Source organism: Rhipicephalus microplus, unplaced genomic scaffold, assembly GCF_043290135.1.
Source record: "Rhipicephalus microplus isolate Deutch F79 unplaced genomic scaffold, USDA_Rmic scaffold_104, whole genome shotgun sequence".
Classification (NCBI taxonomy): Eukaryota; Metazoa; Arthropoda; class Arachnida; order Ixodida; family Ixodidae; genus Rhipicephalus; species Rhipicephalus microplus.
The window spans coordinates 340,134-358,900 of record NW_027464676.1 but is presented as its reverse complement, the minus strand read 5'-3'; the positions used below and the strand labels follow the sequence as shown (position 1 = coordinate 358,900).

The 18,767-nt window shown below is 44.0% G+C and overlaps 1 protein-coding gene across 1 annotated transcript; it reads right to left on the bottom strand.

The window, feature by feature from the left end:
- Nucleotides 1-17,952: 17,952 nt before the first annotated feature.
- LOC142790437 (uncharacterized) lies at nt 17,953-18,540 on the bottom strand. The gene has a single exon (XM_075885256.1). The coding sequence runs from the start codon at nt 18,538-18,540 to the stop codon at nt 17,953-17,955; it is 588 nt and encodes a 195-aa protein (XP_075741371.1).
- Nucleotides 18,541-18,767: the final 227 nt, after the last annotated feature.

The following is an 18,767-nucleotide window of genomic DNA, read 5'->3' as shown; positions in this document are numbered from 1 at the left end:
TGGCTGAGGTACTAGAATGCTGACCCGCAGGTCGCGTGATTGAATCCCGGCTGCGGCAGCTGCATTTTCGGTGGAGGCGAAAATGCTATTGGCCCGTGTGCTCAGATTTCGGTGCATGTTAAAGAATTCAAGGTGATCGAAATTTCCGGAGCCCTCCGCTACGGTGTCTCTCATGATCATATAGTTATTTTGGGACGTTAAACTCCACATATCAATCAAATTATTATCTTTAACCTGGCTGTTGGTAAAAGTACGCGACTAATAAGGAGGGTTCAGCAGTTAGTGATGTTATTAGGTCGCAATGCGATTGCCATGAATGCGGCAGTAATCACAGAATAAACATCACGCTTACCGTTATCACAACGTTTGCGTGTTTTTACTGCAGTGAAGGGAGTGCAGGACATTGAACAACCAAACTATAACCTTGGTTATGGGTGCAGCACTGCTCCGATCCTTCGGTAACTTCTCCTGCGGAACCTCGTCATTTTCGCCATGCCACGCAGCGCCTCATTCGTCTTTTCCGCAGTAAGAGCGTACTACCGAAAACCATTTTTGTTTTACTGCTTCTCTTGTTGTTTGTGGGCCAGCAGATGCAGTTTCTGACACGCCATTGATTCTTATCATTTGTGGTAAGTGAAGACTTCGCTTAGACGTTGTGCACTGTAGTATTCGGCGTGCAGTAAGGTGGGTCACATCTTCCTTTCCAGGCATGCATGTTCTCGCCTCAACTGTTTACTGCCGCGCGACTATGCGATGGACTCGTATAGGCGGCGCTTCTATTAATCTCTTGCACATTTCGAGAAACAACAAAATTAGCGGTTTCGTTCGGTGTTGCGTCTAAGCACGCGCACTCATTATGTCTACGCACGCTGGCAACAACGGATTTTGCTTAGCATAACGCTACAAAAAAAAAGTGAGTAAAAAAGGGGTGTCTTTTGCCCCGCAACAATATTCGTCATTTCTTTCGCGAGCCTTTCGTTCCACTATCGTCGTTCGTCGGTAATTTCAAGTCCAGAATGGCACGCGCATTAACAGTGCCGCACAGAGTTCCTGATGGGTTCGTGGCGAGCGCCGGGTATCCGCGAAGATGACATGAAAGGAAACCAGATGACGATCAATGATGCAAAAGCAAAAAAAGCGCATTTTTTTCCTCGATCTTTTAGAAGAATGCATGCTTTAGAGTCACTTTATGCAACTAACCTTAACCCCCCGCCCCTGTGGCTTTGTGTATATTTTGTAAAACAAATGAAAATTTATTATTTCCGTATTGTACAGACGAAGTGCACCAAGCGCAAAAGACATCAAAGGCCGACAGCATTCCCTGTTCCGCGTGTTCTATGTTTGGCAAGAGAGAATAGCCTATATTTAGTACGGAAGTTATGTGCAGTGTTTTTTTCCTACTGTATTAGAGAAAACACTACTTAGGCAGATTACCTTGTTTCTGTTGCTAGGCATGACATCGCGTGATTGGTTCTCACGTGAGTGGGTCTCCAATTTCTAGTGGAACGCAAACATGTTCACGTAGAAGCAGCTTTCAATGTATGATTACCAATACATGCCAAGCAACTAGAAATGAGCACAATCAAGTTTGGTACCTGAGTCATTATAAGTCCACCTTGCTTGCGTAATGGCTACGGTTGCGGTTCGTGACCCATAAATCGTGGGTTCAATAGCAGTCGTGGTGGTCACATTTCGATGAAGGCCCGCATTCTGTGCGATGTCAGTGCACGAAAAAACAACCATATGGTCACTAATTTTGGAGTCTTTCACTACAGCGTCCACATAATGATACCATAGTTTTTTTAGAGGTAAACATCATTTATTACTATTATTATTATTATTATTATTATTATTATTATTACGCGTCACTCAATGCACGATGACATTCAATGCGAAGGAGTACTTTAGGCAAGATACTAAAGCCAACAATTATTATATTATATTACTACTCTCTATTATAACTGAACTCTAGGTGTCGACGGGGAGTGCAGCTATATTGAAGTTTCTAACATTTCCTACAAAATCGATATGTTTGAATCGATGAAGGCCAATAAAATATGCCGACAATATCCTACAGCCGCTCAAATCAAACTGCTTGCCAAAACTTTACTAAACATACGCGCCAAATTGTAAGATACGCCTAGTCTTGCCATGCTTATATACGGCTGTCCATCCCACTGTAGTGCAAACATTTGTTCTCCGGTGCGTTCTACTGCAGTGCACTTTATGTGATATGAGTCATAGCACCACAAAATTTGATGAATGTCCATGAAACTACTGTCTCAGGCTTCAACGAAATGGTAGAAATGACATTGATCGTAATGACATATCAGTTACACGTAAAGCAATAAAGAGAGGAATTGAAGGCTCAAGGAAGAAAATTGGCGTCCCTTTGTTTGAAGAACACGTTTGTCGTTTTCAATTAAAAAAGTGTTTTGCTAAATTCGGAAAGAAGATCCTGGTAAGGCAGAATCCAATTAGGGACAGACATTTATCCATGATGATCGCTTTAGTGTATAGGCACTAAGGAAAAGCTTATATGGTCGAGGGCCTGCTCACATGACCAGGAACCAACCAGGCTTCAAGGAGAAACGGAGCAGAGGAGCCTGAGCTGATAACAGGAACGTGTATTTACGCGACTATTGGTCGTGGCTTCTACAGTCCGATGATATCAGGATAGCATGTTCTTTTAAAGGCAACATCACTGTGCGACCACCTGTAAAACTTGCGCTGCGTATGTGGATATATATGTGGAGTTTAACGTCCCAAAACAACCTTCTGGTTATGAAAGACGCCATAGTGGAGGGCTCCGAGAATTTCAACTACCTGGAGTTCTTTAACGTGCACCCAAATCTGAGCTCACGGGCTTACAGCATTTCCACCTCTATCGTAAATGCAGCCGCCACAGCCGAGATTCGATCCCGCGACCAGCGGGTCAGCGGCCCAGTACCTAAGCCATTAGACCACCGCGGCGGGGAAGCACTGTGTATGATGTGGTGTGTGTGTTATGTGCAATATGTATCTCCACCTCTCTCTTTCTTTTTTACTCCCTCATTCCCCTCTTCCCATGCGTAAGGTATACCTAACTGGAATTGGTCAGTCTGGTAGGCCTTCCTTCCTTCCTGACATTCTTTTACTCTATCTCTGTTGGGCGTCTCGGCGCTCGCATTATAAATGCTTGATCTTTTTTAGATTCCATGTTGAAAAAATTCATTGGGTCCAGGACAGTCCAATCAAAAAATTGTCTTCATCTTCACCTCCAAAACAAAAAGGTCAAGCTTCGCCTTAGTCTCAACACAGAAAAGAAGGAAGTGGCGTGCCCTGCTCGTTCGGCTGTGATGGCGAGAAGACAGGACACAATACGTTACCGCACACACAGAGAAAGAGGCGCGGTGGCGCTAAATTTTCAAACTGGCCGCGCATTGAAGTTCATTTTTCTCTTTTAGACAGCGGCGTCGGGTAGAGCTGACGGCAAGCTCTCTGCAGATCCGCAAAGCTATGAAGGCACCACGAATTGTGAGAGAGGGGCCCGATGAGGGATATCAGGCACCCGGCTAATTGTCTAGTGCGGCTTGCAGAGCATTGGACAAAACAGTGCAGAGCTGACCACGCCTACTGAGCAGCCTTGACTTCTAGCAGCTTACTTCCAGGCCATAAAGCTGTCAAAGTGGGCCAGGTGTGTCTAAAGCCCTTGACGAGGGGCACCACCTAATTTTATAAATGAATTAGTACACGACCGACGTGTTGTCGCCGCATCAAGTGAACTTCGGAGAACGTACGAGGTTACAAACCGAGAACGTGCCTCCAAATTCATTGCGCACGTCCAAGTGACTCCAAACCATGAGGGCCTATTACAACAGAGCCTAGAACTCACTTAGCACCGCAGGTGTGGCAGGTTTCATGCAAGTTTACAAAATTTCGCAGGACTTCTCTGCAGCATTCTCTTTCTTTGTGCTTCAAAATATTGTATACCTATATGGCTAGTTCTTTCAACAATAATTTATATAGGAACAAATAGATGAGGGTAAAAAAAAGCAGGTACGACATACAGGCGCTGCACCATTCACGCAGAGTTCTTCCACTTTTCATAGGGCTGCCCCACGGCGCTTTGGGGCTGTTTATGTAAGTCCAGTATGTCATTCTATTCAGGACTGCTGCATCTGAAGACAACGAAATGAATGCGCCTTGAAAGCAATAACTAGTGAAAACGCCGATAGCGTATGGGGTGTTTTAATGTTTTCTAAGAACCACAGTATGGCATGAGGTTTTTCAGAGATCTTTAATATACGTTTTTGGCATATAGGCGTGCAGCCACGTGAAGTCATCAACGAACGAATTTAACAAAGGCAAGTCTAAAAAGTATTTAAGAGTCTACGTTTCATGCCTATGTCGTTCGCAATAATGTGGTACATCCCAGTGAACATGCAGTTTGGCTTATAGTACCAACAGGAACCCCTGTGTATATGCATGTCGTGTTTGGCACCGTTAGAATAACAACAGGGGCGATAGAAAATACTGGCGAAACATATCTCTGGTCCAAGTCGCCCTTTATTTCAGTCGCTTCGCATTCAAAATATTGTTCGACACCTTGTTTACACTTTCATAAATACAGTTGTTGAAGTGACTGAAACAGGCTTGAGTTGCGAAGCCGAGAAATGCAAAAGCGATTGCAACACGAAACCGGATGCGAAAGAAACTGAAGGGTTGGCGGAAAAGTTGATAAAGCAGGATATTGCACGCCATTGTGATCATGACATTGAGCACAGCCGCATGCGTTGTGCTCAAAAGCAAGTCCCCGGCTGTGTTCCAATTCTTAGACAGCACGTAGACAGTCTACGCAGACTGCTCAGAAGATAGCACTACGCTTGTGCTGTCCGAAAATGGAAACACGTCTGGACGGCTTTTACGCGACGATGCACCACCTCGCGTCGAGAAGAGAAAGCTAAAATAAACAAACGTAACAGCTGTATTTTGCGGCCTATTTCGGGTTTAAATGAAAAACAAATAAACGTTACTCCCATTGTGTGTCTAGGGAAGCGTCTGCTTGTGTGCAGTCGACCATTCCCGCGAGATCCGATCTAGCCGTCCATTTAGCTGTCTATTTAGCCGTCTACGGTGAGTATTGGACCACACCCCTTATTCGCGGATGTAAAACAGCCAGCTTTAACATGGCTGGTGTGTCACGAGCCGTGGCGCCAAGTACAAGGTAGGCGGCAAGGTGTGTTCTTCCCAAAATAGGTGGCTTATGTTATACTGCAGTGGAGATACCGAGTGATATTTTGCCCCCGCAATCACGTGCATCCAAAGTTAACAGCGAAAGCAACAACAACGCGACCAACAACAGAAATAGCATTAACGGTGGCATGAAGTATTAGAACACACGTGGTGGTCCCTTCCACGGCAACATTTAATGTGAAGTACATGGAATACTCGCTGTTTACAAACCTTTGATGCTGAGAAAGACACAGAGAGGAAAAGAAGGTGAAAAATAAGTAGATTGTTATTAGTTTTTAAAGCAAGAATAATACGGAGCACTCTGAGAAATTTCACGCCGGGACGATGGCCTGAACAAGATGCCGATATTCAAGACGGAGGTCATGCCGTCGTACCGTCCTGCTAATGCACTTATGCTTGCAGACAAGTGTAGTCTCACGCTACGGAATCAGTCTTATTTACATCCTAGTACAAACTGCTTCAAGTGCGCGTGAAACTTATGCGGGGCGTATTTGCCTTTGCATATTTAATGAAGGAGGAATCCGTGTGGGGTCGTATAATTGATGAACTGCCTTCTAGCGAGCCGAGGTGTTTATTTGAGTCTGTGTACCTGCTTTAATGAGGAGGTTAAAATAATAGTGACTCGCTCGACACTTTAGAGGAGAGAAGGAGAAAGGTACTGTCCTGCGAAGGACGAAGTACAGTTCGAGTGTATTTTTTTTGCCTCTGTGCAAGAACATGGATAAACTGCAGGTGGATTATTGGTAGGATCACATGACAAGGTAAACTCAGTTCGCCTGTCGAAATATCTTGTGCACGTTAATAGTATCTAGGTCCACAGTAGAAGTTTCAAAAAACGTTTGAGCTATAAAATTTGTGCGGGACACCTTTTGTAAAGTTAATTGCGCTGCGTGGCGTAAGTGTCTGACGCAGAAGCCGAATTTTGGGGCCATCACAATTGGGCGGTAGGTGGCGTTGTGTTCGCGAGCGTTTTTTTTTTTTTTGAGCGCTCCCGATTGACTGCGTAAATAAGTGTTTTTGCATGTTTTGAGCTTGTCTTTATAATTAAAAGGCAGCAGTTGAAATCTTTGTAGCACTTATTTTATGGTACGGCTTTTTCGGGGGCCAGAGACCAGGTATTTATTGGTTAGTGCGTGTGTGTGTGTTTAAATTTTTTGTTGTTTTTTTTCTTTTGCCATTCCGTGGGGGAGGTGCGCGTACATTGAACACGCAAATTTTTGTAGTAAAGCTTAGACTTTCTTTTTTTTGTAGTGCAGGCCTCGAGTTTAGTAATTATCGAGTATAGGGACAATTGGTGTCAGAAAGACATGGTTAAAAAGACTGTAAAGTGTTCAGGATGTGGAGTGGCATTGAAAGTGAACTCAAGTGTACAAGCGGATGGAGAAGAGGCTGACGCGAAGTGTAGGCAATTTGAGATCGAGAAAAAAATGGAGAAAGTGATGGTTTCCCAGAGTGAACTGCTGATGAAAATCGCCGAGCTCGAGACTACGTTGGCGACAGAGCAAGAGAAAACGAAGGCAATGGGAGAAAGGCTGAAGTTCACCGAAGAAGCACTAGCGAAGCTCAACAAAGGAGCGGCCTACGGAGAGAACAGTAGGGAAGCGGCAACCAGAATGGCGGAGAAGAAAGAGCAAGCAAGTTTGGAAAAAACAGGTTCAGCCGGTTCAATTGTCGCAAGGCCCAGCTGCAGCGAGGTAGTGGTGGGGCTGGGAGGGGACAAAGCAGCCGGCGTCACAGGTGCAAGTAGCCCCGAGGTGCAGGACGCTCCAGCTGAGAATTCACAGCATGTGATAATCGCTGGGGACTTGAATTTAAATCGATGCAGAGAAGCCATCAAAGAGAGGGTAAGAGGTTACAAGAGGGTTGCAGTAGGGGCGTTCTCAGGACGCAAGCTGGAAGCAGTCATGACGCAAACGAGTGCAAAACTCAAAACTACAGCTTATAGACGAAACCTCGTGCTAACTTCAGGCGGTTTAAATTATGTCTTAAATGAAGATACAGCAGGACTAGCAATCACACTGGCGAAAGGCGTCGAGGACATGCGCGCCACTTCTCCTGAGGTAAAGGTAGCGATATGCACGATACCGGAGGTACCGGTGCGTGATAGCAACCTGCAAAGAGCGGTTGTCAACGCAAACCAAGAGAGATATGGCGGATGAGTCGAGAGAAAGGCTTTGATGTGGCGGAAATAAACATAGAGGTGCATAGGTGGGGTGGTTTTCAACGAGACAGAATTCACTTCGATGGGCGGCTAGGTCATGAGGTGGATTGGCGACTTGCAGGACATGCAGTAGCTTTTTGGGGGGGCAAGCGGGCCCTTCGGGGTGCAGGATAGCTAGTGACGAGGAAAACAACCAGGGAGACTCTTTTACAGGTGGTATGGACAGATACGATTCCAAAGTGGCACCAGTATCTAAGATAGGTAGAGTCCGTGGCATGAATAGACGTAGCCACGAGCACCGAGCCAATTCAGACATAGGGTATATTAACATGCAGGGTGGTAGGAACAGGCTGAAGTGAGAAGAGATAGAAGAACAGCCAAAGGAAGAGAGGCCGATGGTATACGGTTTTGTAGAAACACATCTCAGGGACATGGAACAACCTCTGAACAATCCGGACTACGCGTGGGAATATTGTAATAGAACAGAAGGCAGCAGAAATGAGGGTGGTATTGGGACATTCATTCATAAAAGTACAGACTGGCAAAGGGTCAAGCAGGAGTGCAAGGGACATTTATGGCTAAAAGGGAAAGTGGCAGGTCAAATGACACTCCTTGGTTTTGTGTACTTGTGGACGGGAGCAAAGGCCAGAGAGAAAAACCAGGCAATGGTAGAGTGTATATCAAAGGCCATTAAGGAGTTAGGAAGAGAGTGCGAGATAACTATACTAGAAGACATGAATGCGCACATAGAAGATATAGATGGGTATACCGACCCGACAGGCAAAATGATCATGGATATGTGTGAAAGGCTTGATTTCATCCTTTGCAACAGTACCGAGAAGTGGGAAGGGCAAATAACATGGGAGGTAGGAAGGCAACAGTCAACAATAGATTATGCACTGATGTCACATAGAATGTATGATAAGCTCAGGGGAATGCACATAGATGGAGGTGGCTCCAGAAGTCTGCGCAGTGATCACAAACATATCAAGCTAAGTTTTGGAGGAGCAGTGAAAGTGGGAAGGAGACAAGATGAGCAACTACAGGAAAATTTTTGTCCAGAAAGGCAAACTGAAATAGCCACTAAACATATTGAGAAAGTAATCACGGAGGATAATAAAACAGTGTGGACATACATGAATCTAATTAGACTGTTTGAGCTAGAGCTTGCTAAGACGCGTGACAGGTCACCTCGGAAAAGAAGACACAAACCCAAACGTTGGTGGGATGAGGAAGTTAAGAGAGCCATAGCAAAACTCCAGGAAGCCTCTAGGGAACACAGACATGCTAAGCAGCGGGGTGAACCGACAGATGATGTTAAAAGAAAATGAAAAACCTATTAAGTAGAAGGGATGCATCCCTTCTGATCAGTGAAAAGATTAGAAGAAAGGGAGCTCAGTGGCTGGCAGAAATACATAAAAAAGATAGAAAGGCAGCTGCGAAATTTTGGAACCATCTAAACTCCCTAAGAAATGAGACGAGCCTCGAGCAGAGGTTTATAACTACAGCCCAAGGTGCTAGGCAAGAAGGGGACGAAGCTATTGAGTATATAGGAACAAGGGTGACAGAAAAATTTCAACAAAGAAGTACTTTATGCACCACAATAGACAAGGATGAATCAAGTGGTGCAATGGCTCTATTTTCACAACGAGTGTGGGAAAGGGCTGAGAAAAAGGTTCCGAGTAGTACATCAACAGGCCCAGATGGCATTCCAATTAGGCTGATAAAGACATTAGGTCCGAAGTCTAAGCAGGCTTTGAGAGAGGCAGTGAGCAAACTAATAATCGATGGTGAAGTTCCCGATGGATGGAAACTTAGCAGGATGAGCATAATCAATAAAGGAAAGAAGGACAAAGCTGACATAAACAACTACCGTCCTATAACAGTGACATCAGTGGTCTACAGGCTGGCAATGCAGATTATAAAGGAAAGACTGCAGGCGTGAATAGAGAATGAGGGGGTGCTGGGGGAACTGCAGAATGGGTTTCGGAAACACAGGATGTTGGAAGACAATCTGTTCTCCCTGACGCAGTGCATCGAAATAGCAGAAAAGGAACACAGGCCTCTGTGGCTAGCATTTTTGGATATCAAGGGAGCGTATGATAGCGTGGTTCAAGAGGAATTGTGGGGAAGACTGGACACACTGGGCGTGGAACATGTAGTCACTAATCTTTCAAAGGATATCTCTAAAGGTAACAAGGTAGTTATAAAGTGGGAAAACAGGTATCCAAGCCTGCAGAGGTAAAACGGGGGCTCAGGCAGGGGTGTTCCCTGTCACCCTTATTATTCATGATGTACCTACAAGGATTAGAGGCCAAATTAGAGGGAAGTGGACTGGGCTTCAACCCCTCTTTAGTCAAACAAGGAAAACTCATTAATCAGGCACTACCAGCATTATTGTACGCAGATGATATAGTGCTAATGCCTGACAACAAGAAAGATTTGCAGAGATTGATGGGCATCTTCGGTAATGAGGGAGATAGGTTAAATTTTAGATTCAGTAAGAAAAAATCAGCAGTCATGATTTTCAATGAAAACGAAGGTAGAGAGCTTAGAATACAGGGGGTCACTCTAGAGATAACAGATAAATACAAATATCTGGGCGTACGGATAAGCAATGGGGTCGAGTACCTAAGGGAACACGAAATATACGTGACGACTAAAGGTAACAAGAATGCAGCAGTGATTGAAAATAGGGCACTGTGGAATTACAATAGGTATGATGTTGTGAGAGGAATATGGAAAGGGGTCATGGTTCCTGGGCTACGTTCAGCAATGCGGTCTTATGCATGGGATCAGAAGTTCAAGCAAGATTAGAAATTAAGCAACGTGGAATAGTTAGGCTTGCTTTAGGAGCTCACGGGAATACATCAAATCAAGGAGTACAAGGTGATATGAGATGGACATCATTTGAGGGAAGGGAAGCTAGAAGCAAGATAAAATTTGAGAAGCGATTGAGAGAAATGGGGGAGGAGCGTTGGGCTAGGAAGGTTTTGAGCTACTTGTACATGAAGAATGTAGATACAAAATGGAGGAAGCGAACCAGGAAATTGACTGGTAAATACTTAGAAAACAGCAGGTGGCTAAACCAAAAAGAACTATCGGTCATCAAAAAAGTGATGGAAACGAAGACTGACATGTGAAGAATTGGCATGATTAAGAAGTCCGCACTTGAGATCTATCAAACTTTTAAGCAGGAAATGGCCAAGGAAAGGATCTATGATAATACTCGGGGTAGTTTGATGCCAGGACGGGAGTATTGCGAACCAAGACATATCGGGCCAAATACGAAGGGGTAGACACAGTATGCAGTGCGTGTGGAGTGGAAGAAGAAACTGCCGAACCTTGATAATGTTCTGTAAAGGGCTTCACCCTATAATTCGGGACGATGGCGCAGAGTTTTTTAAAGCACTGGGGTTTAGGGACAGGGAGGGCAAAATAGACTTTAAGCGGGTAGACAACTCGAAGGAGGTTATCTGATTGGTGGCTAAAGTCAAGGCACGAGTGAAAATTAAACCCTTCACTGCAAAGTACGAATCCTTAACCTCAATATTTAAAGAAAAAAGACAAATCTAATGGTTAGTGCACTAAGTATTACGGCTAGGTCGCGTTAGCCGCCGCCAGATCTACAGGGTAAAGCCACATCCATCCATCCATCCATGATCACCTCTATCATCATCATGGTTAGATTAGTAGTGCCAGCGCTGACCTCTGGCGGCAAGCCTTGGTGGTGGCAGGAGAGAACTGAGCGAGTATTTTTTGGCGTGGGACGGTAGCACGGACGGTTGCCTCCAGTGGTGGGTCTGCCGTGGACGGCACCACGGACCGCCTGTGGTGTGCCTACGTGGTGAGTCGGGCATTAGCGACACAGCCTTGTTTGCCATGTTGTTCAGTGTTGTTTACTATTGTGCAAGGATGTCTTAGTGTGTTGATCACGATTTATGTTATAGTAATTCGGCGGACGATATCGTCGATCTACGTGTAGTTAAATAAATGTGAGTTGTTTGGTTTGGTTCGACCACGTCTGCTGTGTCCGTTCACTCCATGAGCGGTGCGCTCACCATATCGAGACCCCCACTGGCTGCCAGCGTGGAGCTCTTGGAGCATCGAACGACAGTTATCCTGGTTCGGTACACGCTTTTGTTAGAGCTGGAATAGAGTAGGCCTAAGGGAAATTCTTTGTTAGCGTCGGCGGTGTGCTTCGTTGAGAGCGAAGAAATTGGTTTTTGTGACGTGTTTGGACTTGTCGGCAGGTTGAGTTCTTATTTTTTCCTGCTCGCAAGTAATTTTTGTTTTGTTTTTGTGGTTGGTTATCAAGAACGTTGTTTCATTGGGACGAGAGCCATGCGGTCTGGATCTTGGGGTGAGCAAAGCTTAGAGCACGTGCATTGTCGGTCAAGCCTGAAGCGAGTAAGTATGGAAGCCTCGTAGGTGATCCGAGTTTCTGTAATTAGCTTCTCCTATTTCTTTGGGCTCAGGGAGCCGAGCATCATTGCTGTCTTGCCTTGCAGCTCGACGCCGGGGCGTCCTGACACCGTCTGGGACGGGGGACGCCGATTGCTCGGTAAGCTGCCGTGTGCGGTGAGCGATAGGGCCACCTTACTTAGTGGATGTCTCCCATCAGCTGCCTCTTGTGCGCCTAGGCTGGGTGCTGGGTGGATGCCGGTTGTTGCCAAGCGACTGATTAGGCCTAAGGCTCCGCGCAGGCGCCTGTCACACGTGGCACAACTAGGTGGACTGTGGCGTGTGGATTTCGCACACTGCTTCCCTTACTTTTTTTATCTTTATCTTAGGATGCACGTGTTAAGAAAAGTTACCTTTATTTTAGATTTAAGCAGGTTGTCTCGGCCGCTACCGATGTATTAGCTAGCAGTACTGACCATCGTACCACGTGGGCGAGGATCCCGAAGCTCCCTTCCCTTTGCCCTACTGCATTGTTCTGTCGAGTGTTTTGAATGTACGCAGCGGGACTGACGTAACCTGAGGCTGGCTGTCTTCTGCACATCGTCTACGCCGTTGGCCAAATATGCAGTCGTAAGACCGGGCGATGGACATGCCTAGGACCTGCAAAACTGCCTGCAGTCGGGCGCCCTCGTGAGTGCTGGTCGCAGCCGGAAGACGTGTCGTTGCGAGTGACGGTTCGTCGCACCGACGGCAACGCTGCTGTTGCGGGACCGGTACTGGGGTGAAGTCGTCGAGCTGGACCGTGCAGCAGGGTCGACCGGCGGCAGTGTCGCGGTGCACGGACATTATGTAGAGAGTTGCGTTGTCATTTTTTGTTATGACTTGTGTAGCTGATTTCTTTCATGCTTTTTTTTTCGAGATATGGTTTGTAATAAGATTGGGGAAGATGTGGGGGACACCGCTTGTAAAGTTGTTTGCTGCGTGTGGCGCACATGTCCCACGCAGAAGCCGTGTTTTAGGGGTCACAACTATTCATTTCATTCATTTCATTTTATTTTACCCTCAGAACCGAAGTACTAAAGAGGGAAGTGGTTAACAATACATACAAAAGTAAAACAAAAACAAAGCATTAAAAGTGGCTAGGTAATACAAGAAATAATTGGTCAGTTAATTCCTGGAGTGATGATGCTCGTAATGACCAAGCGAAACTTTGAGTGGTCTTTGATAGAAACAATAGTGCCGGGAAGGTGGTTCCATTCTCCAGACGTCTTGGTAATAAATGATTCGTGACAGGTTCTGGTGTGGCAGTGCATTATCCCAACCTTATGGACATGATCAATGCGAGAAGAAATGTAAGCAGGACATGATAAAAGGTTATCGCGCAGGTAGGAATTGTAGAAATATAAGTTATGCAATAAAGCAAAACGAAAACACTTACGTCGGGTTGAGAGGGGAGTAAGTAGTAAGGTGTTTTTCATGGAAGTAACGCTTAATGTTATAAATGCAACGAACGGCGTTATTTTGGATTAGTTCATGCGATTGAATATGGGTAGCAGAGTATATTACGCATCATCATTTTTCACTATAAATTACGCGTCATCCATCTGGGACCCTAGGGTCCCAGATGGATGATGCGTAATCTATTTTACTCCTAAAGAGTGTTCTATATAAGGTTAATTTGGATGACGACGGAGCAGAAGAGACATTTCGCCGGATATATCCTAACATGCGGTTAGTATTGCTAATTAGCTTATCAATGTGTACAGACAAGAAAAGTGTCGAAGTTATGTAGACGCCAAGGTAGTTGTAGAATTTTACGGCTTCTAGGAGAATGCTATTAAGATAATAGTTTGGTGGAGGGACATTGTTACGAGTTACACGCATTGTTTTACATTTAGAAACGTTTAGTTGCATCAGCCGTACGCCACACCACTTAGAGATAGTGTTAATATTGTATTGTACGGACTTGTTGTCGTTGTTATCTGAGATTTCGCGGAGAATGACGCAGTCATCTGCGAAAAGAGAAATGTTAGAGGAAACAGCTGTAGGTAAGTCGTTAATGTAGATGAGGAAAAGAAGAGGGCCTAAAACTAGTCCCTGTGGTACACCAGAGTCCACAGGGTTAAACGAAGATGTATGACCGTTTGATGCAACGTATTGTAACCGACTTGAAGACAAATCTCATGCCATCTAAAGAGGTTAGGATCAAGACTAAGTTTACCAAGTTTAAAGAGAAATAGTTGGTGATATACTTTGTCAAAGGCCTTGGCGAAGTCAAAAATACACAGTCTGTGAAAGAACCTTTGTCAAGAATAAGATGGAGGCTGTGAGTAAAAGAAAGAAGTTGTGTTTCGCAAGATAAGTTTTTTCCGAAACCATGTTTTGATTTTGTGAAAAATGAATTACTGTCTAGGTGCTTTGCTAAGTGTAAGTACAAATAATGTTCGAGAACCTTGCAGGGAATGCTGGTGAGAGAGAAGGGGCGGTTGTTGAGGGGTGAATTTTCGCTACCGGACTTGTGAATCGGGACCACATTCTCTACCTTCCAGTCAGCAGGTAGCTGATGGGTGTTTAAGGCTTGCTGAAAGATTCTTGAAAGTAGAACAGATGAATAAACAAGAGTACTTTTCAAAAATTTAGCAATAATCAAATTTGAACCCGGACTTGATGACAACTTGAGACCTTTAATTACATTTTCAATCCCAAGGGGTTCAATAATAATCAAATCCAAAACAGGGTAAATGCAACCTTCAGGATGAGTAAATTCGGGTTTGGAAAGCACGACAAAGTTGTTGCAGAAAGCCGAATTAAGAAGCTGGGGACATACTACCTCAGGTACTGGTAAACCGGTGGAATCAATCAATGCCTCGGAATCGTCACTAAAGTTTTCAAGTTTCAAGTTTATTCAACAACGATGTCAGTTTACAGAAAAGTGCGTACAGGATTGGTAATACACACAAGGAGCCCCAAAGTTGGAAACTGTCAGGGGGGCTCCCATACATGATGTTAACGGGAGAAGAAACAAAATATACAACATTCAGTTGTTCAGGTATCTTCAGTAAGAAAAAAAAAGCACAGTGCGAAAAAACGAAAGTAGAAAATACATATATGTTTAGCAAGGCAAAAAAGAAAACTCTGAAGAACAAACAAGCGCAAGTTATAATACAAAACGTGAGGACAATATAACATGTAGCAATTGTTATCGCTACATTAAAAAGCAGCTGCTAAGATGAAGACAACTGTTGCACAAAATATTTCTTTACTTGGTTTTTGAATGCATGTTCTGTGGTTGATGATTTTATTACGTAAGGAAGGGAATTCCACAGCTTGATTCCCGTAAATGTGGTAGTGAACTTGCCGTAGTTTGTGCGAACTTTAGGCAGAAGGCGGTTATCAAGCTCAGAAAACCTAGTAATATTATTATTTACAAGGCCTTCCAAGACAATGCCATCTATATGCACATTACCGCGAAAAAGCCTATACATCACAACTGATAACTTCAGCTGAAAGAGGCGATAAAGAGGATGTATATTTAAATTCTGATAAAGTGGCGTTGCATTGGTTAAGAAATGGCTGAAAGTCATGAGTCGAAGTGCTTGATTCTGTAGGCGTTGTAGTTGGTTGAGGTGGGTCAAATATGTGTTACCCCAGGCTGATATGCAATAAGATAAATGGCTGTGAATATGTGCGTGATAAAGGAAGTGGATTATGTGTGGCTGAAAATATGAACGAGTTTTGATTATGGCGCGTATTCCAAAGGTTATCTTGCGAATGAGTGATTGCGCATGAAGATTGAATTTCATATGTCGGTCAAAAACTACACCGAGAAACGTTGTACTGTCGGACATGGGAATTAAATTATCGTCCAGACGCACAGATATAGATTTTGAAAGTACAGTCGGGAAGGAATGAAAAACTATAAAAACGGTTTTTGATGGATTAATTCTTAACATGTTCATTCGACACCAGGAACTTATATTATGTAGATCCACGTTAATGTTTCGTTGTAGCTCATCGACATTGTTAGCATAAGTAAAAATGGTCGTGTCATCTGCATATAAGATACAATCTGTAGCGGTCAAAACATTAGGTAGATTAATAATAAATAGCAAAAAGAGCAGCGGGCCAAGGATCGAGCCCTGAGGAACACCTTGATTTACTTTCTTAGCTGCTGAAACTTTACCGTCAATCTGAACAACTTGAGTGCGATTGCAGAGATAACTAGATATAAATTGAAGTGCAGGGCCAGTTATGCCATACGATTCAAGTTTATGTATAAGAATTTTGTGATTAATTGTGTCAAAAGCTTTCGTTAAATCTATGAATACGCCACCAACTACGAAGCCTTGGTCGATTGCCCCTTTTATTTTATCGGTGAGGGTTAGAAGCGCAAGCTCAGTGGAATAGCCAGGCCGAAAGCCGTACTGTTTAGATGTCAACAGATTAAACTTTGTCAGGTAGGATATTAATCTTGTATGCATAAGACGCTCGATTATTTTGCTGAAAAATGGAAGAATACAAATGGGCCTATAATTACTCAGAAGTTCGCGATCACCTTTTTTGTGAACAGGTGTTATTCTACCAACTTTTAGGGAATCGGGAAATATGCCTGCTTTAAACATCTTGTTAACAAAATCTGCAATGACAGGAGATAGCTCACTAGAGACTAACTTGATGTGGGATGGATCAAGTTAGTCTCTTGATGTGGGAGTCAAGACCAGGTCCCGTGGACCTGAGCGAAGTTATAACACGAAGAACTTCCTCTGCACTCGTTGGTCGCAAGAAGAAAGAATAAGGCTGGCGAGGTAATGTTGGTAATGGGGGATTTCTCAGAGATTCACAGGTACTGCTAAAATACTCACTGAACGCATTGGCGATATCAGTTGGATGGCTGTATGTTTCTGCTTCAGTTCTAATTTTCGTTATCTGCTCACGACATTTATTATTTAAGAATTCGTTTATGACCTGCCAGTTGCGCCTCGTATTATTGCCATTATTCAAAATTTTTTTCTGAAAGTATTCTCGTTTTGCACATTTAAGTGCGGCTGCAAGCGTGTTGGAATATTTCTTGAAACGAATTTTAAGTTCAGAGTTAAATGGCTCACAAGACACTCTTTTGTGAAGTTGGTTTTTCTTCAAGATACAACGAAGTAGCGCCCTTGTAACCCAAGGTTTTCTGGGATTACTGAAATGACGAGCTGTGATGTGTACCGTCGTGCATTCGTTAATGCATTGTGTAACTGTAGTCAAAAATAGCTGATAAGCCTTTTCAGCGCAGGATTCACTTATTACGACGGTCCAGTCAATTGATTGTACCATAGATACGAATTTTTGAGAATTAAAAGATATCCTCTCTTTGTTTTCCTTACACTTGTAATTTTCTGTGCCCAAAGTCAGGAATATAGGGTAATGATCCGTTATGCTGTGCTCAATGACTCCTTCTGTATTGTCTGTAGCAAAATTGGTTAATATGTGGTCAATTAACGTACTAGATCCTGCTATGTCACATCTGGTGGGAGTGGTTATTAAAGATTCAAAACCGTAGCCATGTAAACACCCGAGATAATCAGAACATGACTGATTAGTAGGGTCGATAATGTTGACGTTGATGTCTCCGCAGATGATGATATTTTTGTTTTCGTTCGTAATAGTGTGCAACAACTTATCGAACTGTAAACAGAACTCAGATTGTGAAGATGCTGGCGAACGATAAATGCACCCTAATACTGTGTTCCGGCCATCGACTGAGAAAACACTCTTGTCAAATTCTATCCATACAGATTCACAGAACATATTAGAAAACGCAAGGTCATTGCGGCGTTTGTATGACAATGACGATTTAATAAAAACGGCGGATCCACCGCCCCGTGGTGTAGCACGATAGCAGTACTCTGCATTGTATCCTGATAGCGCATACAAGTTTCTGTCGTCCGGCGACAACCACGTCTCAGACAAACAAATAAATGAGAAATTGTGATTAATTAAAGAAAGAAATGCAATGAGACTATTGTGGTTTTTACGTAGGCTGCGAATACTCAAATGTATCAGTGATAGTTTTGGGTTTTTATCACTGAAATGTTTTTTCAGAGCTTGACAAAAAACATTGTTGCGTAGGTTTAAAATACGAAGCAGTAAATAGCAATACTGGTAGGCTAGGCCAACACAGCAAGGTCACCCGCACTAGAGATACGGTAGACGCGGCTGTCGTCCGTCTTTCTGGCCTTAATCATGCAGTGATCAGTCCAGAGATGTTTCCAGCCTTTAGCTTTTTTCAGTTCAAGTGCCTGTGCGAACAGCCGTTTCCTTTCTTGTGTGAGATGATCATTTGCATATAAGGGCTTCTGATTGTTTTGGGAAAACCCAAGGGCCGCAGTCGTCAAGCGGGCCTTGCATACTTTTTTCAAGAACTCAGTCTTTTTTTCTCGGGAGCAGAAGCGCGCGATAATGTTCGTGTCTTTTTTGGCTGGCACACGATGCACAGTATCAAGATCCTCAGGTGCAATCTTGCGCCCTACAGCATCACCCATGGACTGAACAACTGCCAGACAGCTTTCACCTTTTGTTGCAGGGACGCCTTTTATTTCTACATTATTTAGTCGGGAGTACTGTTCAAGTTCAGAAACCCTTCGTGTCAGTTGCTTATTTTCATCTTTCAAAGCCTTGTTTTCAGTAGCGAGGTCGGAATTCTGCTTCTTAACACTCTCGACAAGCTCGTTGAACATACTAAGGCTGTCACGCATCGCCGCGACCTCAGTGCGTAAACACTCAATTTCTTTTGCCAACTCAGCGTTCGTCGGCATTCTGTACAACAGCACACGATTGGGCAGCAGCGGCAACGGTATTCACGGAACAAAAGAAGTATGGTTGGGTGGAGAAATAAGACCAACCTGTGACGAAAGTAGCAGTAGATTAGCGACTTGTTTGCGACCGCAACCGCTGCTGCCAATTGTGACTCGGCGCCAGCGAT